This window comes from Dunckerocampus dactyliophorus, chromosome 15 (assembly GCF_027744805.1).
Source record: "Dunckerocampus dactyliophorus isolate RoL2022-P2 chromosome 15, RoL_Ddac_1.1, whole genome shotgun sequence".
Lineage (NCBI taxonomy): Eukaryota > Metazoa > Chordata > Actinopteri > Syngnathiformes > Syngnathidae > Dunckerocampus > Dunckerocampus dactyliophorus.
The window spans coordinates 13,430,760-13,450,907 of NC_072833.1; the positions used below are offsets into that span (position 1 = coordinate 13,430,760).

The window sequence follows — 20,148 nt, forward strand, 5'->3', positions numbered from 1 at the left end:
ACTACATAAAGTTATTTTTGCAAGTGCTAAGTGAAGACGTAGTAAAGTAAAGTAAGTAAAGATTTTGCGTTGTATCTGATGGGTTTATAATTCTAAACTATATGCTAGTTATGTCTGGTTTAAAATAACAGTACTGAATGCAGCTTTTGTTATTTTGTGATATTATGTTCTCCTTTGAAAGAATAGAGGGCACATTAGTTTCTTCTTCTTCTTCTTTCCAGTAGGAAATACGATGTTAGTGAGTGTGATAGGATCACGCGGGAGTCAGAAATGTGCTAAGTCATGTGCTAATCTGCTATTTAAGGTTGGGTCACTTGTTTGAGGGTGGTGGGGGAGTCACGTTGAGGCCGAGTGTGCTTCGGAGAAGGGTGTTCAATCAGTTATTTGGACACAATGTGGCAGCGCTGCTTACTGGTCCTGGTGGGCTCCCTTCTAATGGTGGGGGCCCAGTTCCCCAGAGAGTGTGTGACGCCCGAGGGGCTCCTGAGCGGAGAGTGTTGCCCATCCCCGTCAGGCCTGGGCGACGACCGATGCGGCTCCACAGAGGGCCGAGGTCAGTGCGTGTCGGTAGCGGTGGACGCAAGGCCCCACGGCCCCCAGTACCCGCATGACGGACGAGATGACCGGGAGCGGTGGCCAGCGCGGTTCTTCAGTCGGACGTGTCAGTGCAACGGCAACTTTGGTGGTTTTAACTGCGGTCGGTGCAGGCATGGATGGATCGGAACCAACTGTGACCAGAGGGTGTCTGTTGGTGAGTCCACGTAGTATATTTTTTTACTTTTTTCTATATACTTTTCTATATACCTGTACTTACTTTTTATATATACACTGTGCCATTTTGATAGCATATATATGTATAGTCAGCAAAAATCATTTTCTGCTATTTTGACGGATGTTTGTATGTTTTCTAACAAGCTGACATCTTTGGATTTGCATATTACAGTAAGGGTTGCTTGTTTTGTTCGGTACTTGTCCACGTTTGCCTCACTTTGTCGTAAGCATGCGACTGTAATGTCTAAGATTGGCGCATTAGTGAAACCGCCTTCACAAATGCAACTCTGTATGAATGGACACAAATTAATTTTGTAAACATTAATTTTTTTCATTTAATTTAATTTTTTGGTATTTTTTTTTCTGCCAGTATAAATAAGTATGAAATAAAATATAGAACATTTAATAATAAAAAGGAAATTTAATTTAATTTGCAAACATAAAATGATGCTAATAAGTAAATGTATAAATGATATCATAATAACATATAAGCAATAAATACAAATCTAAAGTAATAAGTAATCAAATGTAAACATTACATTGACTAAAATGTGTATAATTTATATAACATAGATCGATCTGCAGTATGTATATGTACTTTGTTTCAATATAAATATGAAAAAAATAAATAAAATCATAAAAAGATTACAAAATTCAATAAAAAAATATGTAATTATAATTTCAAAAAACTTTGTATTTCATCTTTAGTTATACATAATATTTTCAATGTAATGCATTTAATTTTATTGTATTTTTGGCCGCATAATTAAGCATAAAATAATGCAAATTAGTAAAATACCATAAAAACTTTAAAAAATACATATAATTATAACAAAACAAATATCGGACATATTTTTGAGTTATATTACACTGTAATTGTTGTTTTCAATATGTGATATTGCTGGCATTGACTCAATAGATTGTGCAGGTATACCTAATGTAGTGGCCAGTGAATGAAGCTACAACAAAGGATTAAAAAAACAGCTACAAAACATGTCATTCATGTTTTTCCAGGATCCATCACGCTTGTTAACCACAGATTCCCACTGAACGCATGACTAACTCACTTAATCCACTCCTTAATCCTCCAGTGAGGAGAAACATAATGCAACTCAGCGCCCAGGAGAAGCTGGCCTTCGTGAACGCCTTGGACCGGGCCAAGCGCACCGTGCATCCTGACTTGGTGATCGCCACCCGCCGCTATGCAGAGATTTTCGGCCCAGATGGCAACACAACGCAGTTCGAGAACATCACCATCTATAACTACTTTGTGTGGAGTCATTACTACTCTGTCAGCAAGACCTTCCTGGGGGCTGGACAGCCCAGTTTTGGAGGGGTGGATTTCTCCCATGAGGGTCCTGGTTTTGTCACCTGGCATCGGTACCACCTAATCCAGCTCGAGCAAGACATGCAGGTGAGCTGTCCCACCACTGACGACTACTAAGTTTCTTGTTTGTTGAAGAAAAACACACCAGGAAATCCAATTTAGGATGCGTTTTCACAGATTAAGAGATGAGCACTGTGTAAAATCTCATTTTCAAGCTCGGCTTTCAAAATAAGTCAACAGCAATTAAACACAGCGGTTTCCTGAATGACACACTTTAAGGATGTGGGCACAGGGGCAGTAGTTTACATAACTTCTTCGCAAGTCCCTGTTCATGTGGTCATTGGACGGTCTACATAAAAAGTGTGGAATATTATACATGATATTGGGGTTGAACCGGATACATTTTACATGCGAAGCAAACACTCCCCAAGCAAATCCCCGTTTTCATTCCTTAAAAGTGAGATTTGGAGGCACGTTCACACAATAATCGGCTTTTTAGTCTTTGTTTATGCAGTTATTGGGCAGTCTACATCAGTGTTATTTCAAAACTTAGTGAACAAAAAGAGGACTTAGATAATTGGATGAAGTTGGAGTTTCTCATTTATCCCTGTTCATGAAGTTATTGGGCGATCTGCACGTTAATCGTTAGGGGACCTACTAAAATGCCTGGATTAATGAAACTGAAGTTTGTTGACATGTAGCCTCTTCTGTGCTATGGTTTGTGTCACTATTATTGGTGGACTTTTCAGTCCCTTTTTATGCAGTCATTGACTGCTCGACATGTCAGTCATTGTCCCCATTTCTGTTGATTTCTCTTTCATAAAACAACAACCAGGACATGCTGCAGGACCCCACGTTCGCCCTGCCCTACTGGAACTTCGCCATCGGGGGCAACACATGTGACATTTGCACAGACGATCTCATGGGAGCCCGGAGCAGCTTTGACGTCAACTCACTCAGCCCCAACTCCATCTTCTCGCAGTGGAGGGTCATCTGTGAGAGCGTGGATGACTACGACACGCTGGGAACCATTTGCAACAGTAGGACAATTGTTGTGCTGATGTACACAGTGATGCCCTTAAGCTAGTCAGCTAGTGTCTTATGTCTCTATTTCTCTTTGTAGGCACTGAGACGTCACCGATAAGACGGAACCCTGCAGGGAACGTGAACAGACCCATGGTCCAACGTCTACCCGAGCCTCAGGATGTAGCTGACTGCCTGCAAGTGGATGCTTTTGACACACCGCCATACTACTCCACATCCTCTGAAAGCTTCAGAAACACAATAGAAGGTGAGACATTGCCAAGACTGTCAACTTTACAATGCATTGCAGGACTATGCAAAATATATCACCATGTTATATAGGGTTGGTGTGTAGGGAGTAAGAAGCACCCTTGATAATTTGGTGACAGTCTGGATAATTTTTTTTTCTTTCACCATTTGAATTACTACGGCACCAATGCAACCGTCCGCCGTCTAGAAATAATAACAACAATAACAATAACAATAACAATAATAATAATATCAAAGTCATACAGACCGACCCATGACTTCATGAACAGGGGCTAAAAAAATGATGACTGAGGACCAACCAATGATCCAAGTCCAAGTCCTAATGATGGTAACGCAAGTAATAACATAGCAAAAGGGACATGCTAACTGTGTGTTTTTTGCAGCTTTTTCATAAATGGGATTGACATGCAGACCAGCCAATTAAACCCCAAGACCAGGGACTAAAAAGATGACACATGAGAAACAACCTGGCATCTACAACCCATCCATCCATCCATCCATCCATTTCACTCGGGTCGCGGGCGTATGCTGACTTTAGGCGAGAGGTGGGGTACACCCTGGACTGGTCCCCAGTCAATCGCAGAGCACATATAAACAAACAACCATTCACTCTCACATTCATACCTATGGACAATTTAGAGCAGGGGTGTCAAACTTGTGCCATGGAGGACCGAGACACTGCAGGTTTTCTTTCCAGCCAGTCACTACAGCAGGTGATTTTAACGATCAACACCTCCTTCAATCTGAGGTGAGGAGCTCATAAATTAAGTCACCTGCTGGAGAAACTGGCTGGAAAGAAAACCTGCAGTGTCTCGGCCCTCCATGGCACAAGTTTGACACCAGTTAACCTAACATGCATGCTTTTTTGGGAATGTGGGAGGACTGCCCAATGACTGTTGGAGATGGTACAGTCAGAGGACACACTTGAAAGACACCCACAACAGAAAACGGGGATGCAGCGCAACGGTAGAGTGCTTATAAGAACATATAAGAGGTCTTGGGCTCAATCCCACTCATCTGCATCTGGTTCTTCAACACCAAACTCTTCCAATCATGAAGTTTCTGGGTCTCTTTATGCACTGGGATGCAGCTAAGCATAGATTGTGTTTTTTAAGGCTACAGCGCTCCCCAGGGGAACTATGATCCCGTGGTGAGGAGCCTCCACAACCTGGCTCACCTCTTCCTGAACGGCACTGGGGGACAGACCCACCTTTCTCCCAACGACCCAATCTTTGTGTTGCTGCACACCTACACAGACGCTATATTCGATGAGTGGCTGCGAAGGCATAACCCAGGTAATATACCAGCAACTTTAAACCCATCTTTACCACTCTCTCGTCAACTTTGATGCTGATTTTTGACTTTTCACGGCAGGGTCGACTGTGTATCCTGAAGAAAACGCCCCTATTGGTCACAACAGGGGATACAATATGGTGCCTTTTTGGCCCCCGGTTAGCAATGCTGAGATGTTTGTAACTGCCCCTGAAAATCTGGGTTACTCTTATGAAGTTGAATGGCCAGGTATGCAAAATTCAATATAGCATGAATAATCCATATTAATGTATTTAAAATATTATATAATTTTTTAAAAATGTGTTTTTAGGTCAAACGTTCACTCTGATTGAAATCATCACAATGTGCGTCATCGCCGCCCTCCTCGTCGTCGCTACCATCTTTGTCGCCACCACCTGTGCCGTGCGTTCCCGCGCGTCCAAGGCAGAGGGCCGCCAGCCGCTCCTTGAGGACCAGTACCAGCGCTATGGGGACGACAAAGGCCAATCTGTTGTCTAATATAGAGTATAATATAATAATGTCTTATTGTTGTTTTGTTTTTTCACCAAATGTGCCTCTTCAATACAGCACAGCTTATTTATATACTGAATGGAGAGATATTTGGGTTAGAAGTTGATTGTTTTTGAATGTTTACGACAGTTTAAACCAATAAGATCATGCAGGTTTGCAAAGACTGCAAAACCTATTTTGGAGCAAATAATATTCCTATAAAAATAAATACAATTTTGTACAACAATATTATAATATTATACAACTACAATGCTCTTAACACGTGAAAAGACAACTGGTTCACCCTATAATTTATGCCACCACGCATATTTTGTGTCAAAAACTGTCAAAAAAATTGTAATTGCACCGTTTGCCCATTGGGTGGCACTGCAAACCAGTTTGGCGCTGAAAAGCACGCTAATGAGTTGTGACGCATTCATGGATCCATTTCATAGCAAGCGAAAAACTGTCCTCGTTTAAACATTTCTAAAATAAAATGTGACACATGTTCTACTCTTGCTTAAATGTAGCAACTTTTCCTCACATTTGTGTTAAACATGATGTATTCAAACATGCAACGTATTGTTTTATTTTTTTATTTTTTTTTTTAATAAACACGGAAGTTTCCCCCGCTGAAGGTGTGGGCATGTGACGTCACCGTCATGGTTCACCTGTCTGCTCAGTCTCTGGTTTCAGAGGGAGGTCCTATGGCGGCCCTCCCCCGACAGTATAAAGTCGTGTTAGGACGCATCAATTGGTAGGTTTAACAACATTTTGAGCGCAGTCGAGCCACTTCTGCTCACTTCCTAATATGAATGAAGTTGGCAAGACGGGCGCACGACACTGTATCCTTTCTTTTAGTGGACGCCATTTTATTTCAGCTTGTTTAAATTCTTATTAAAACATTTGTCATGGACGAGGACAGCAATGTGTTTCCCGAATTGAAGGACATCGAAACTAAGATGGGTCGTAAAGTTCCGGAAAGTCTCATTCGCTGCCTTGTCGGAGGACAGCACGACAACAATGCGACATCAGCAGCAGCGCGTGTCGGGTATGGCAAGATTCAAGCAAGTTCTGCGGATTTTAAACGGCTGGAGAGTAAAATGCTCCTCCTCAAACAAGAAATGGTAAGTGTATAAACTGTATTAGTAATAACTCATACACATTTGCCTTTTCTGGATATCAGCTTCCTGTTCCGAGTAAATGTGGGAAATCCCAATTTAATTGTAAATGAATGCGAGCACGTGCTGTTTAAATACTCCCATCACAGCATATCATAGCAACCCGGTATCTTCAAATTTACGTGAGTGCTGTCTTTAAGAACCTGGACAAAGGTCTTTTTATATGATAAGAGCACTATGCTGTTTTTAAGGAGACACTGCAAACACACTAGTCAAAGATCCTCTATATGACAGGAGTGCTGATGTTGTCAGGACCTCCTGCTGAAATGCTAGTCAAACATCCTCTATATCAGGGGTCCCCAACCACTGTGCCGAATTTTCAGAAGCAAAAAAAACACCTACGTGCACTCACTTACTGTTAAAACACTGGACAAAGATCACCTATATGACAGGAGTGCTCTGCTTTTATTAAGGGCCTACTGCAAAAAGGCAAGTCAAAGATCCTCTAGACCAGGGGTCTCCAAGCACCGCGCCGAATTTTCAGAAGCTAATATAAATACAAACAGATTTTTTTTTCAACTTTAAGTTTTGTAAATAACTAAAACAAATTTATGTACATGCATATCACTTTGGAAATAAAAGTGTTTATTTCATTTGAAAAATAGTATAAGAAATATTTTACTCCGACGTCACATCAGAGTTGGTCGCACGCAATGATGTCGCCTGTCGCTCGCATGCTAATGAGCCAAACTATTTGGTGTTCGTTGTGTGTGTGTGTGTGTGTGTGTGTGTGTGTGTGTGTGTGTGTGTGTGTGTGTGTGTGTGTGTGTGTGTGTGTGTGTGAGGAGACGTAACCAGTAACAAAGAATTTTTCACAATGCCACTGAAGACGTTGCCTTTCCTGTCCATGCACAGTAAAAACATGCCACACCTGTCACCCACACACAGCATATCACACCATTATCATCTTGTGTCCGGAAAACAAACTCCAGACTCGCACCGATGATAGGTCAGGATTCATTTGGTGGTTTTAATTTGATGCTGTGCTTTTACGATAACAGCCCTAAATTTCTATACTATAAGTACTATAAGATCTGCCAGCGCCCCCTCAGAGACCCTCCAAAGATCCGAATGACAAGAGTCCCAAGCTTTGAACTGTTGTTATGTCATTCACCGGCTGCATTCCGTCTGTGGACCGCCAGTTGAAAAGTTCTCGTGGTTGCGAGTTTCACAAGTCCCTTCAATTTGCATTGCTCTTAAGGCACAGAATGCTCATTCATTCAGTCTCACCATTACAATGTGACTGTTAAATGCAACAAAAAAAAGCCATTCTATTGTCTTTCCAGAGTGCACTGAACATGGCCATTCACACCTGAAACCGTCCTTGCTGCTGAAGTACACTTTTCTTGATGGGTACAGTCACAGCAAGCTCCTCCATTTAAGTACAGCTTCAAAAGGAATTAGGATTGCTTAGCAGATGGTCATGGTTTTGAAGACTTGCAGACCAGGATTTGAGCTTGAGAGGCTTTATGGAGATGTAGACAGCAACATGACTCCCATCTGTTTGTGTGTCGGAAACTAGGTAGGGGCGGTTGTCCCTTCAAGAAAACAAGATACTGTCTGTTTCCTGGCTGAGACCTGTTTACATACTAGTTGGGTCTCTTTGTACCCAAGAGAGTCTCAACAAAATCGCACCAAGACCATGAAACTCGTTGGCGTTTTAAATCCCCAAATGAGGTCTTCATGCACCCAATTAATTTATGCATTTATATCATTTTTTAAAAAACAATTTTTAATAATAGTAATAGTAATAGTTTCACTTTATTTTCACTGGTTTAGTTTATTATTACTCATGATATGTGTACATTAAAAGTATTTAATGTAAATATAATTATTCTTTTATTGGTATCTTGAAATTGCTATGGTGTGCTTTCACGTATCAACTAGAGATCGACGATCATTTTTTTCAAGGCCCATACCGATACCGATTTTTAGTAGTCAAGGAGGCCGATAACTGATATTCGGAGCCAATATTCATTTGCAGTCAAAGTGAAAATATTGGTGATAAAAATGTTATATATTATATTACAATATTAAAGCTTTATAAAATTAAACATATGGTTAGATAGAAAAACATTAATAATAACACAAGTTATCATGGATTCCACATTACTAGTGGTGAAAAAGACAGTATGTGGCCGTTTATGCTTTGGGCGCCCTGCTCGGGTACCTCGACGCAGCTTCCAGGTACACGGGGGTTGGCTTAGTGCGGGTGGGGACTGGGTGTTTCGCCTCTGCCATCCGGGCCTCCTTGGGGCGGGGAGTGATATATCTCCCCCGGCCTTGGGCTGGGCGATCCCGTGTCGGGGACCAAATGTGGGATGAACCGAGGCGGGCAAGGCCCTACTGGCCAACTTTCCCCGGTGCAGACAGAAAGGCTCGGCTGCGTCTGAGCCAAAATAACACAGTTTTCGATCACTAATATAAACTCTGTTTTAGTTTCATTTTAGCTCAATTTTACCCGAAGGCTGTAGACGTCTGATTTTTGAGTGCTTAAAGGACAAGTTGTCATGTTGATGCTAAGTCTTAACATGAGTGTCTTTCCCCTAGGCCAACCTGCGCGCCATCGACGTCAAGCTAATGCATCAGCTCCTGTCCATCAATGAGGGCATTGAGTCCATCCGCTGGATGATCGACGACAAGGGGGGCGTGGCCAGCCAAGAGGGCAGCCTGTCGGGGAGTCTGTACAGTTTGTCCGACAGCCAGGATGGCGTCTCGCTGGGAGGCAGCCTCAGCAGCTTGAACGACGCTAACAGCGATGGTCTGGATGCTCTGTCCGTGGGCAGCTATCTGGACACGCTCACTGAAGATCTCCCAGAAGACTCTTCACCATCCAACCTGGACTGTTTGGTGGATAAATCCTTAATAGATGGCCACGCCTTCAGCAAATCGCCACTGAAACTGGGGGTGGAATCCGATGAATACTACTGCTTTGGATAAATAACGATGCTCGCAGAGATATTTAAGGTTTTTTTTTTTATATGTGTGGTCTTGTTTTTTTTTAATTAACACATGCTCACTTGACTCATTCGTGTGACCTTTTTTGTCCTTTTAAATTCTGTAACTTGTCACACCTCACCAAACCACTTATGGTCACACCCAAACCTCTTTACCTGTTCTGCTCTTTGTCTTTATGGTAACCTTGCTTGTCAGGTGCATAGAACCTATTTATTTACTTAATTTATTCAGTACTGTACACTCAGAAAATGTAGCACACCCAGCTCTCCAAAGGACCAGTGGCTTTTGTTCCCGTGACTGTGGACTTTTGCAATGTGGGAAGTCCAGTCATAACTCCTAAGTTGTTCACATTTCACGACAAAGTCAAAATTTTAGTACAATTGTTTCTTATTTGGTGGTACACTAAAAGTTTCTACGTTTGGATCCTTGGCTGTTAACTTTGAGAACTTGAGAACATACATATAACCCTTCAGTCTCCGAAAAGGTGCTGTATAGTCCAATGATTAGTCCAAAGGGGCAGAAATGTTAGGCTAATTTGATTATTGGACACAAATTGCACTTTTCAGATTTACAATGGTTTGTTTTTTGGGAAGTAACCTCATAGTTACAACTTTGTACCCTTGACACTTGACTTTAACAATTTGGGATTATGACGAATTCAACCTTTAAGAGGTACCATGGTTAGTTTTTTGTGTGGTAACCTCGAAGCTACTTTGGGAGTAAAGGAGGGGAGCAAGATTTGGCATTGGACGTTTCATGCTGAGTGATTCAGGAGGTTTTAATTGGTGTGTTCAGGTGCCAAATCCTGAGCAACACCAACCACAAATGGTCATTATTAAATAAAGGTTATTCTCATAAACCTCAAGCAGAGACTGTAGTCCGAAAGTAAAAAAAAAAAAAAAACAAGATTGAGTGCACATTTACAGCACACATGCTTGACTGAAAACCAAAGCTATACTCATTGTCTCGTAGATAATTTTAGCCTGAGGGGAATTGTTGATGGTGTTCATGTGTGAAACACATGTTTGCCGTGCGGGCACATTTTTTTTTTAAACATAAAAATTTACATTAAAAACATGTCATTTTTAGCTTTAAACGGTGTGAGTTGCTGCCTTGTTTTGTACTGATTACTGATGATTGTTACTGAGTAAATGGCATAATATATTTGTGATTTGTTACTCGAGGTTCACTGTCTTTTTTTCTTGTTAGTAAAATGGCTTGGTGCTCCAAAAATGAAGCACTCACCGTGTCCCATTAGTTCCACAGAGGTACGCTCCCTTAATCCAGACACTTTAAACATGCTTGTAACTTTGTCTCACCGCAAGTGCAAAGCTGCTTGATTTGGGTTTATGCTGCCTTTATCTAATGCAAGCTTTGGGAAGCTTTACTCCCCAAACAGTAGAACCCTTCTTAATGGAAGCTCACGCTAATTACAAACACAGAATGTTGATTTTTACCATTCTTATCTTTATTATCAATACAGTAATAGTTTTTTGACCTACTAAGGAGGTTCGGCTCGTTTTTTATTGTCTTTTTGGGAAGATCCCTGATGACTTTTAATTGCATTTCAAACAGGATACAACACTTGTTCTAGATATTTCCAACAATTGCATACAAGAGGTGTGATATGTTATATAGCAAATGAAATAGATTGCTTTTGAGATGCATGTATGCTAAGGAAGAACCTCTTTAATTTCAGTGTGTATTATTCTGAGAAATATATTGGCTACAATTCCAGTCTATGCAGGTAGTAATCGCTTCACTTTTTTTTTGCATTATTTCTAATGTGGCAATAGTTTTTTTTCTGAATGTACTGAATTCCTGCTACCTCCAAACCAAGAGAAAACAAACCAGCAGTCTACCGTCAAAGTTTCGTGTTTCTGTTTGCAATGACAGTTCCACAGTTGGTTGACAACCCGCGGCTTACAGGAAAACTGGACTTTTTTTGGAATTTCGCCCGTCATCCACAATCCTTATGTGAGACATAAACACGTCGTTCTGTTTTCTGTGCATTCTAAAGATATAAAAACAGATAAAAAGTCTCAAAAAAGCGCCAACAACGCTCCATTGACATATAATGTGACATGCATATGAACCAAGCTACAGCATCATTGTTATTAGTTTGAACATTGTTAAGCCGATTCAAGTACATTACTGGCGTACAGTATTGACACTTAGCTATACCACACTGGCTAGCTACTACTCAGCGTCGCGCTCACAGCGCCTCAGACGCTACCTAAAGGCAAGGCTACATATTCGAAATGCCACCACTTCTACTGTGTTTTTATTGCCGAGTTTGGAAAAGTTAACGCTAGGTGTAGGCGTTCATTTCTACGACGTTGCTGTGTGAAATCAATGCGCTGAGCAAGGAAGCTCTGGTAATGCTTAGAATGGTCGAAATAAGCAAAATACTGTAGGTATTACATGTTATCATGGATGTACCTGTTACTACATGGTCAAAGCATGTATATACAACCAAAAAACCTTGTTGGAGGTTTTTGGAGATGTTTAAATAGCAGTCTTTGTAGGCGGATCCCATTACATGCACTACAGAGCTGTCTGTTTTTATCTGTTTTTATATCTTTAAAACATGCAGAAAAGCGAAAGACGTGTTCATGTCTCCCATAAGGATTGTGGATGACGAGCAAAATTCCAAAAAAATGCAGTTTTCCTGTTAAAGTAACCACAACAAAGAGATGAAGATTGCAAAACAATGATAGTACAAGTATTTGCAACTGACTACAATTACATTCCTTTACAGTTGAGACTTAAAGCAGCAGGGAGCCTTCAGCAAATTCAACACCGTGGCCAGGCTCGTGCTCTAAAATGTAACTAAGACCGTCTGGAATCTGGGAAACTGTCACCAAAGCCACCATGTGAGGACACAGGATATGGGTTATCTGAGTAAGGGTTGAGAGGGGAGGGAGGGATCAAAAGCAAGTCAAAGCAGGCGGTCGGTGGTAAATATACTCAACTGTCAAGCTACTGCATCCTGATGTAATTAAGAGCGGTCTCTGTCTTTCTTCGGATTACCAAAAACTAATTACCATTAATCCGTGTCTTTTTAAATACAGTACAGTGGAAACCCCGCTTTTTTAAAATCATTAATCCCTCATTAATCCAAAAGGTCCAACGAAAACTGAAAAGTACGAAAACAGAATCCATTTTTCCTATAAGAAATCATGCAAATCCAATTAATCCCTTCAACACACCCAAAAATATTCACACAAAACATTTTATAGAGAAAAGTATGGTTTTACATGCAACGATGTGGAATACATATAAATGATGAATGAAATAGATGAACAACTAACTCATTTTTACCTATATTGAAGACTCACGTGAACACACGATGGGTGGTGACAGTAGGGGAGGGGACAGAAGAGCCATGCGGGCGCTGTTTTACGTTAACTACGTTACGTTACGTTAACGTAACTTTAAACCCAACTAAGATTGGTCTGTTAGAGATGCATACTTAGCTCCTTGAACTTTATTGTAAACTTCAGCAGCAGGTACAATCATTATTACGCACACCCAGCTCACTTTCTGTCACGTGTCTCTCTTAAACTGTTCCCTCTGCAACATGTGTTAATTAGGAACATTTACAAATACAATCCTAATGTAACAGATGCTACCTTTGTACTTTGCTGCAACTTCTTTCTTTTTCACCTTCTTTATCAACGTTCTGGCACTTACAACTTTTTTGCTCAATAAAAAAACGCACACGACTGTCTGAAAGCATATGCCTCTAACACTCAGAAATACTCAGTACACTTGAACGCCTCATCAGTGCAGGTCACACTGCTTATTAGGAGAAAGGCAAACGGACTAGATTGTTTGGCAGTACGAAAACTGAGACATAATTTCGGCAAAAAATTTAATCGAAAACCTAATTCTACGAAAACTGGGGTGTACGAAAACCAAGCTACCACTATATTAATAAACGGACAAAACAGTGTCATTTTGAATGTGCACATTCATGGAGCTTCAAAAATGGCTATATTTCAAAACAGATTTCAAAGTACATTTTTCTGGGATTGACATGAATCACTGTTTTCATGTAAATGCTGAAAACAGTCAAAAGTGTACAGAAAACAACTTATATTATCAATTTGTATATTAATTTATGCAACAAAGTGGTAACATTTGTTTTAAAAATGAGTGTCACGTAGCCAAAAGCCTATAAACAAACTCCAATTGAATGCGATTGAAACTGACAGCGTCATCATTTACATGGAAATTGTGAAAACTGTCAAAAGTGTCCACGAAACACCGATAGAGTATCTAATCTCACTTTTCCCGCAAAGAGTATATTTATCACGTTTGTAACGTATGTAACAAAGGCATAAAATTTGTGTTAAAATTAATGTGACACGAATAAAAACGGTGACAAGTACTTTTAGGAGCCTGCAAATACAGTACAAACATTTATTGTATCTCGGGCTCTCAAAGTATACATTTTTTACACCGTAGTGTCACCGTTTTTAGTGTTTCAGTGGAAAAGGACAATTAATCATGCCCGTTTTCTTTCATGGGAACTACACAGTTTTCAGCCTTTATATGGAAATTGGACGCTGTAGTTCTTGATTTGTGGGAAAACAAAACATCTCCTGCAAAGTACACTTTTGTAAACCAGTTTTTACTCATTGCTTATCGTGTAAATGTGTTCCCTGAAGAGTTCCCTTATGAGTATGTCAACTATGTCCACATTCCCAGACACGCGGTGCTCCGTGAAACTGAGTTCATTAGTTCTGTTCCGTCGCCTGAATATCATGTTTCATCTAGCAGCAATCCAGCCTTAATGATGCGTGTCTCCAGATATTTTAGCGCCTAGCATCAAATAGTAACACTTTCAAGGGTTCAAATGTTGAAATGCATGACTCATCTGAGACAGAGGGCTTTTTTTTAGAAAGTGCTTCCGTGTCCATTTTAAGAATGAAAGACATGTGAGTCATCAGCGTTATCGTGGACGCTTTGAAGCTCGGCTCGCGTCTGTTCCCAAAATGCCGGTTACGCAACCCATTTTTGAACCCAAACATCCTCTCAAGATGTTCTCACGCTGCAGATTTGACAGGGTTAGCTTGAAGCGACACTCCTGGAGGACTCTCCCGATCCCGCCCCTTTCAAACCCGCGAGCAATCACGGAGCCAAAAGGTCAAAAACTCTTTTCAAGGGTTTCCTGGCAACACAACGACTCCGGGTCATTAACAAGGAGCAGCGTAAAGGTTTGCAACCTAACAAAAATGAGTCCCCTCGGACAAATGCTTTGAGAAACTCCTTGGATTCATGCAAAATAAAGACAGCTCGGGGGTGGGGGCAGGTCAAACGCAGGAGCATGACCCCTTAAGTAAAACAGCAAGATATGATTTATGTTATGACCTGCATTTGGCTTTTTTTTCCTGATGGAAACCCAGAGAATAACAGCCAAAGACTATGTTTGCTTAGGATTTTGCGTCTGCTTTTATAGGCCCAGAAAGAATTCTGCTGAGGAATTGAATATTTGAGCTGCCTCAACCGTTCCATCCCACAACTCCTCTTAAATGGGAATAAAGTGCTGCTCTGGTCTTCACAAGTGATTCAGCAGACATATTGCCACAATGAGATTCATTTTCCCCAACCTCTCAGATGCACTGTCCTGCCCTGTTCTTCCTGGGAATGTTATGCGATCCTCTTGGGGAAAGGACAAATAGTCTCTCTGTGTCCGTTCTGTGGACAAGACCCTCTCCCGCTCCTCGGTCTCTCTCATAATAATAGTACACAAAAATGTGGACATACAGTAAATACTATTCAGAAAAGCTAAACCAGTATTTTGGCAGTGTTTACCTTGTACAGTACAGGACAGGCTTGGGCGAGGAGTTGCCGTGATCTTTTTCTAAATACAGTGGAACCTCGGTTGGCTTCATGAATGCGTTCCAGAAGGTCGGACTCTAACCGAGATGTACGCTATCCAAATCAAATTTTCCCATAAGAAGTCATGGAAATTCAACTAATCTGTTCCAGAAAGCCAAAAATGTTAACACCAATCACGTTTTTATAGTTTTAAATGCAAAAAACAATTCAAAATTCATATATATACGTATAAATGATGAATGAAAGGGCTTAACGAACATTATCACTTTTACCTTCATTGCAGACTTGATTCTTGACAAAGACACTTTGTGGCAGGGACATCAACACGGCCACCACCTACGTGTTTTGAACACAAAGGTGGTGTCCGATCTCGCTGCCACAATGTGTCCTTCAATTTGTGTCAATCACATCTTCAGTAAAGGTAAAATTAACCTTGAATGTTCATTTATCTCTTTCATTTGTCATTGATATGCATTTAGAATTGTTTTATGCATGTAAAACTACGTTTGCTTATAATTGTAAAACTATGAAATTGATTTTTGTGTTAACATTTTTGAGACTTGTGGTGTAACAGTGTTAGTTGGCAAAGAACTACAGTTAACCGCTGATGACATCATAAACAGGTGACAGAGCTAGCCCCCGGTTTGCGTTTCCACATAGTATCAAGCTTATAGGCTGCTAACAGGGAAGCTTTGTGATAAAAATACATTAAGAACATGGTTGGACTCACGCAGTGTATTAATAGCACACTAACCAGTACGCTAACCAGAAAAGGTACCCAAACCGAGTGAAGACTTTGGCGTAAATTTTTGATGTAAAGCGAAAAACACGCAAACCGGGACGTACGCTACTGTCGACACTATCTACAGTGCAACCCGTTTAAGTGAACTCGGTTTATGTCGACATCCCAATTGTGTCCTGGTCCACCTTGTTCTTATTACTAAAACTGCCCACTTAGTTTGACATCAACATACATAGCCAACTGCTTTTGTCGACATAAAATTAGAGACTTAGGGGGGTCATTTGTATGAAAAATGTGTCCGTTTATATTGATATGTGTTGTATTGTTAACGTCATCATTATGGCTAAGAAGCATGAAACGACAACAGCAACATCACTACTGTCTCGTTACACAGCATTAAAATGTGCACACAGTGGCTTCCTGTTCAGTGCAAAGTAAGCTTCAAAATAAAAGCATGGATGTTTCTATACTGCTACGTGAAATCAATGCGTCAAATGCTTTGCAGTTCCAGTAATGGTTAGAATTGCCAAAATACGGCAAAATACTCTTAGTATTACACGTTATCTTGATCTATCTACGTTATCTACATGGTCACAGCATGTATGTAAAACCATAAAACCTTGTTGGAGGTTTTTGGAGGTGTTTGTCGGCGGCGTAGGTGGATCTCATTACATGTATACTGTATAATACTGAGCTGTCTGTTTTTAATCTGTTGTTATATCTTTAGAACGCACAGAAAAGACAAAGACATTTGTGTTCATGTCTCACATAAGGATTGTGGATGATGAAAATTCTGAAAATTCCCCAAAGAGTGCCGTTTTCCTTTAACTTTTTGTTAGTGATTATAATGGACTGCAGCTGGTTGTTTCTCTTTGGTAGCATGAAACGTGTTTGTTTGACAGCACCCACTGGGTGGACCACACTGAGAACCCCCCAAAAGTTTCAAATGAATGCCACTAAAGCCAGTCAAGTACCCGCTTAGCTTGAGTTGCATTAAACAGTTTACCCTTCCCTTGCAACAGCTGTAAAACCACACCGCTGCTTTTTGTCCCAACTTGTCTCCGATTACCCCCAGCCCCCCCATGAACATTCCCTGTGGGGATAGCCACCTGTCTCGACCCACTCCTGGGACGGATGAAGCCTCCTTGGCTAACAGTCGGCTCTTTCTTTGCCTGCAAAGAAAGGGGGGATGGTGGGAGGGCTTTAACAGCCTGTCACTGATAGCAGTGCAGCAGTGTGTCATAGTCACATGGTTGTGCAAGCGCTAAAAACGCAGCCGATCAATAGTACAGTACAGCTTTAAAGGACAGTCCAGCAATTACCACTTAGCTGACCTAACGTCGTTCCCGCCGCCGCTGGCTCGCTTGTTAATGATTGCCCCCATGGCTCCCACAGAGCTTGTCTGCTCATGTACAGTAGATGGATAGCTGGTCTGTGCAACTAAAACAAAAATGTCCACTTGTACTGCTGATATAGTAGAAGTACTTCCAAGGACAAGGTTACAAGTCGTTCTCTTACAGTTGACTTGCATGCTTCGCCATGCTTTGCCTTGAGGACGCCGTGATCTTCTGTGATGTACAGTTTGTTCTGTACGTTTGCTAAAAACTGTCCTGCAGCATCTCTTGTTCATGCTGCTATTTGTCAAACTCAAATATCGCTTTTGTTGCTCCCTTTGTGTAATTTTGAGCTTCATCTTTAAAGAACATGCTGCCTCTATATGCACGGTACATACTAATGCTCAGTAACAATGTTCAGCTGCTGTTTTTTTGAAATTTTATTAGTTTTTGTAATCAAATTTAATTTATAAATAAATACAAAAATGCATTAAGACACTTTAATTTCTATTTTAACTAAATTAGTTAAAGTGGGATTTGGAATACATTTTAAAAATTATTTAAAATTACATTTTAAAAGATAATTTTTTAAAAATATTTATTGTATTTATTTAATATTTATTTGTATTTTTTTAATGAATAGTTGAATTTTGAAATACGTGTAAAACATTTTTATTAAAAGATCAAATCAAATGCAAATAATGAGTGTTTATTGTTCATATTAATAATTATGTTAGAGGTTAATAGTTTCATAAAAATCAAATTAAATCTAAAATAGTTTCATTTAGACATACATGAAGTAATACATAAAAAATAACAATATTCATATATAAATCGATCCACAATGTTTACAGTGGGGACTGAGGCATGCTGGACGCCTCCCCGGTGAGGTGTTCGGGAGGAGGTCCTGGGGAAGAGTGAGGACATGCCGGAGGGATTATGTCTCGCAGCTGGTCTGGGAACACCTCGGTGTCATCCTGGTGGAACCAGAAGAGGTGGCCGAAGACCGGGAAGTCTGAGCTTCAGTGACCCGGATAAGTGGAAGAACCTGGATGGATATTTATTGTTAGTATAATTTTAATAGTTTAGGCAAATACAAATTGCATTTTTGGGTATAATTATTATTTTAATTTAAAAATGCTTTTAAATACAGTACCGTATTTAATGTTACAAATAAATTCATTAAAAATAAAAATCACTGGGTTATATTGATCATTGATGTTCTGTATGTGCTGTTGTTCTACAGTAGAGTAATTTACAGGGATACGTGTATATTGCAGGGTGCATTTATCTGTGAAAATAAAGTCTAAAAAAAACCAAACACACACACACCATTCACACGTTCATGCAAGTCTGCTGGAACCTTTCCACTTTTTCTTCTTCTTGTTTGATGATTGCGTGCTTTCTTTCTCAGGTTGGTGGGTAAATTAAACAACGCCCTCGAGGGATCGGGATCATCGGCACGAGCACCTGCTTGTTGGGAGGTGAGGTACAGCGCGTTGAAATGAAATAATCTGTTCCGGAGTCAGAGTGCAAAAATTGTACAGAAAGGTAGGGGATCTGTTATGGGTGAAAGTGCAGAGGGACGCTCATGCTTGGGAGGTGAGTTTCTTCACATTTTGGGGTTCCAGCGTATTTAAAGGCCCCATGCAACATTGTTTTGTTTCATATTAGCCCACATGTGTTTGTTCACTCCTTCATTCATGTAAACACAAGCTCACCATAAAATACATAAGCGGAAGCACGTGAGATGCCGTCACCTTTTTTTGTTTTTTAAATGTTTTTTGTCTGAACAACTGCAACGGCAGCCAGACAGGTATCAATACAACAATCCTGTCCGGTCCGAAGGTCAATCGGTTGTTTGTTTTTTGATGTTGTTTTTTGACGAAGATACCATAAAAACATATCAATAGCATATCAAGATAGCAATCATAATAAAAATATCAAATCAAATAGAAAATAATGAATAAATAAATGAATACAAATGAATAAAAGAAAAATAAATAACATTTTACATGAATAAAAATAATAATCTGATGGGCCACGGCATCGTTGCTGCGTAATTACTTATCACCATTGAAAAAGTGTATGCTCACATTTTGTAATGGTAATGTCAATTGTTTTATTTAACATGCTTAACAAAGTTATATTGAAGTATAGTTTACGCTTGTACAATTCAACATGTCCAAAAAGGAGTAGGAAGAAGCAGACCTTATTTAATCCTACCCCTTCTCCTTGTCTCAGCAATTACTGATAACTTGTTCACGTCCTCTATTTTCTTATCGGGTGAAAAAGGATAAAGAATGTCGAATAGTAGAGTTTTTTTGTGAGCGTCTTCATTAATAAATGAATAAACAAAGGAGTAAAAATAGACACAAACACTGTATAGTACAGGGGTGTCCAAAGTGCTGCAGTCCGCAGCTCATTTTTTTATTGTTCTGCGGCGCGTTCTAAAAGTACAATTACTAGAAATAGACCTGGACATTAAAATTGGTAAAAAAAAAAAAAAAGTGAGTACGTTTTTGGCTTCTTAAGTTTAGAAGAAATGCGTTCGAGGCTAACTGGTTTGCTCGATAGCATGCTAGCTTGTTAGCTCGCTACCTTGCTAGCTACCGGCAGTCTTGAGTGCCTGCAGCATAAGAGTTGTAGGCGCAATTTGTTGTAAACAGTGAAGATGACGACTATTGAGGGTGCTACTAGTCCAGTGCTGTGTCTGTACATAATTGATTTGGGACAGCACCACACTGTCAAAATGTGTACAGTCATGAGTGTGCACAGTACACAGTACTTATTTAAGTTTACTGATGTAAGTATTCAATTTGAGGTGCACTCAGTATTTTGACCACAAAAGATGATCTGTGGGTCTGCTCAACAAGAATGGAGGTTCGACTGGAACACCAAGCGAGGGCC

The 20,148-nt window shown here is 40.3% G+C and overlaps 2 protein-coding genes across 2 annotated transcripts; both read left to right on the plus strand.

The window, feature by feature from the left end:
- Positions 1 to 341: 341 nt before the first annotated feature.
- On the plus strand, positions 342 to 5,691 carry LOC129168445 (5,6-dihydroxyindole-2-carboxylic acid oxidase-like). The gene is made up of 7 exons (XM_054753734.1): positions 342 to 751; positions 1,863 to 2,185; positions 2,934 to 3,138; positions 3,222 to 3,389; positions 4,507 to 4,686; positions 4,766 to 4,912; positions 4,995 to 5,691. The coding sequence occupies exons 1-7, from the start codon at positions 394 to 396 to the stop codon at positions 5,180 to 5,182; spliced, it is 1,569 nt and encodes a 522-aa protein (XP_054609709.1). The 5' UTR covers positions 342 to 393; the 3' UTR covers positions 5,183 to 5,691.
- Positions 5,692 to 5,867: 176 nt separating this feature from the next.
- LOC129168446 (leucine rich adaptor protein 1-like) lies at positions 5,868 to 12,995 on the plus strand. The gene is made up of 2 exons (XM_054753735.1): positions 5,868 to 6,300; positions 8,905 to 12,995. The coding sequence occupies exons 1-2, from the start codon at positions 6,085 to 6,087 to the stop codon at positions 9,292 to 9,294; spliced, it is 606 nt and encodes a 201-aa protein (XP_054609710.1). The 5' UTR covers positions 5,868 to 6,084; the 3' UTR covers positions 9,295 to 12,995.
- Positions 12,996 to 20,148: the final 7,153 nt, after the last annotated feature.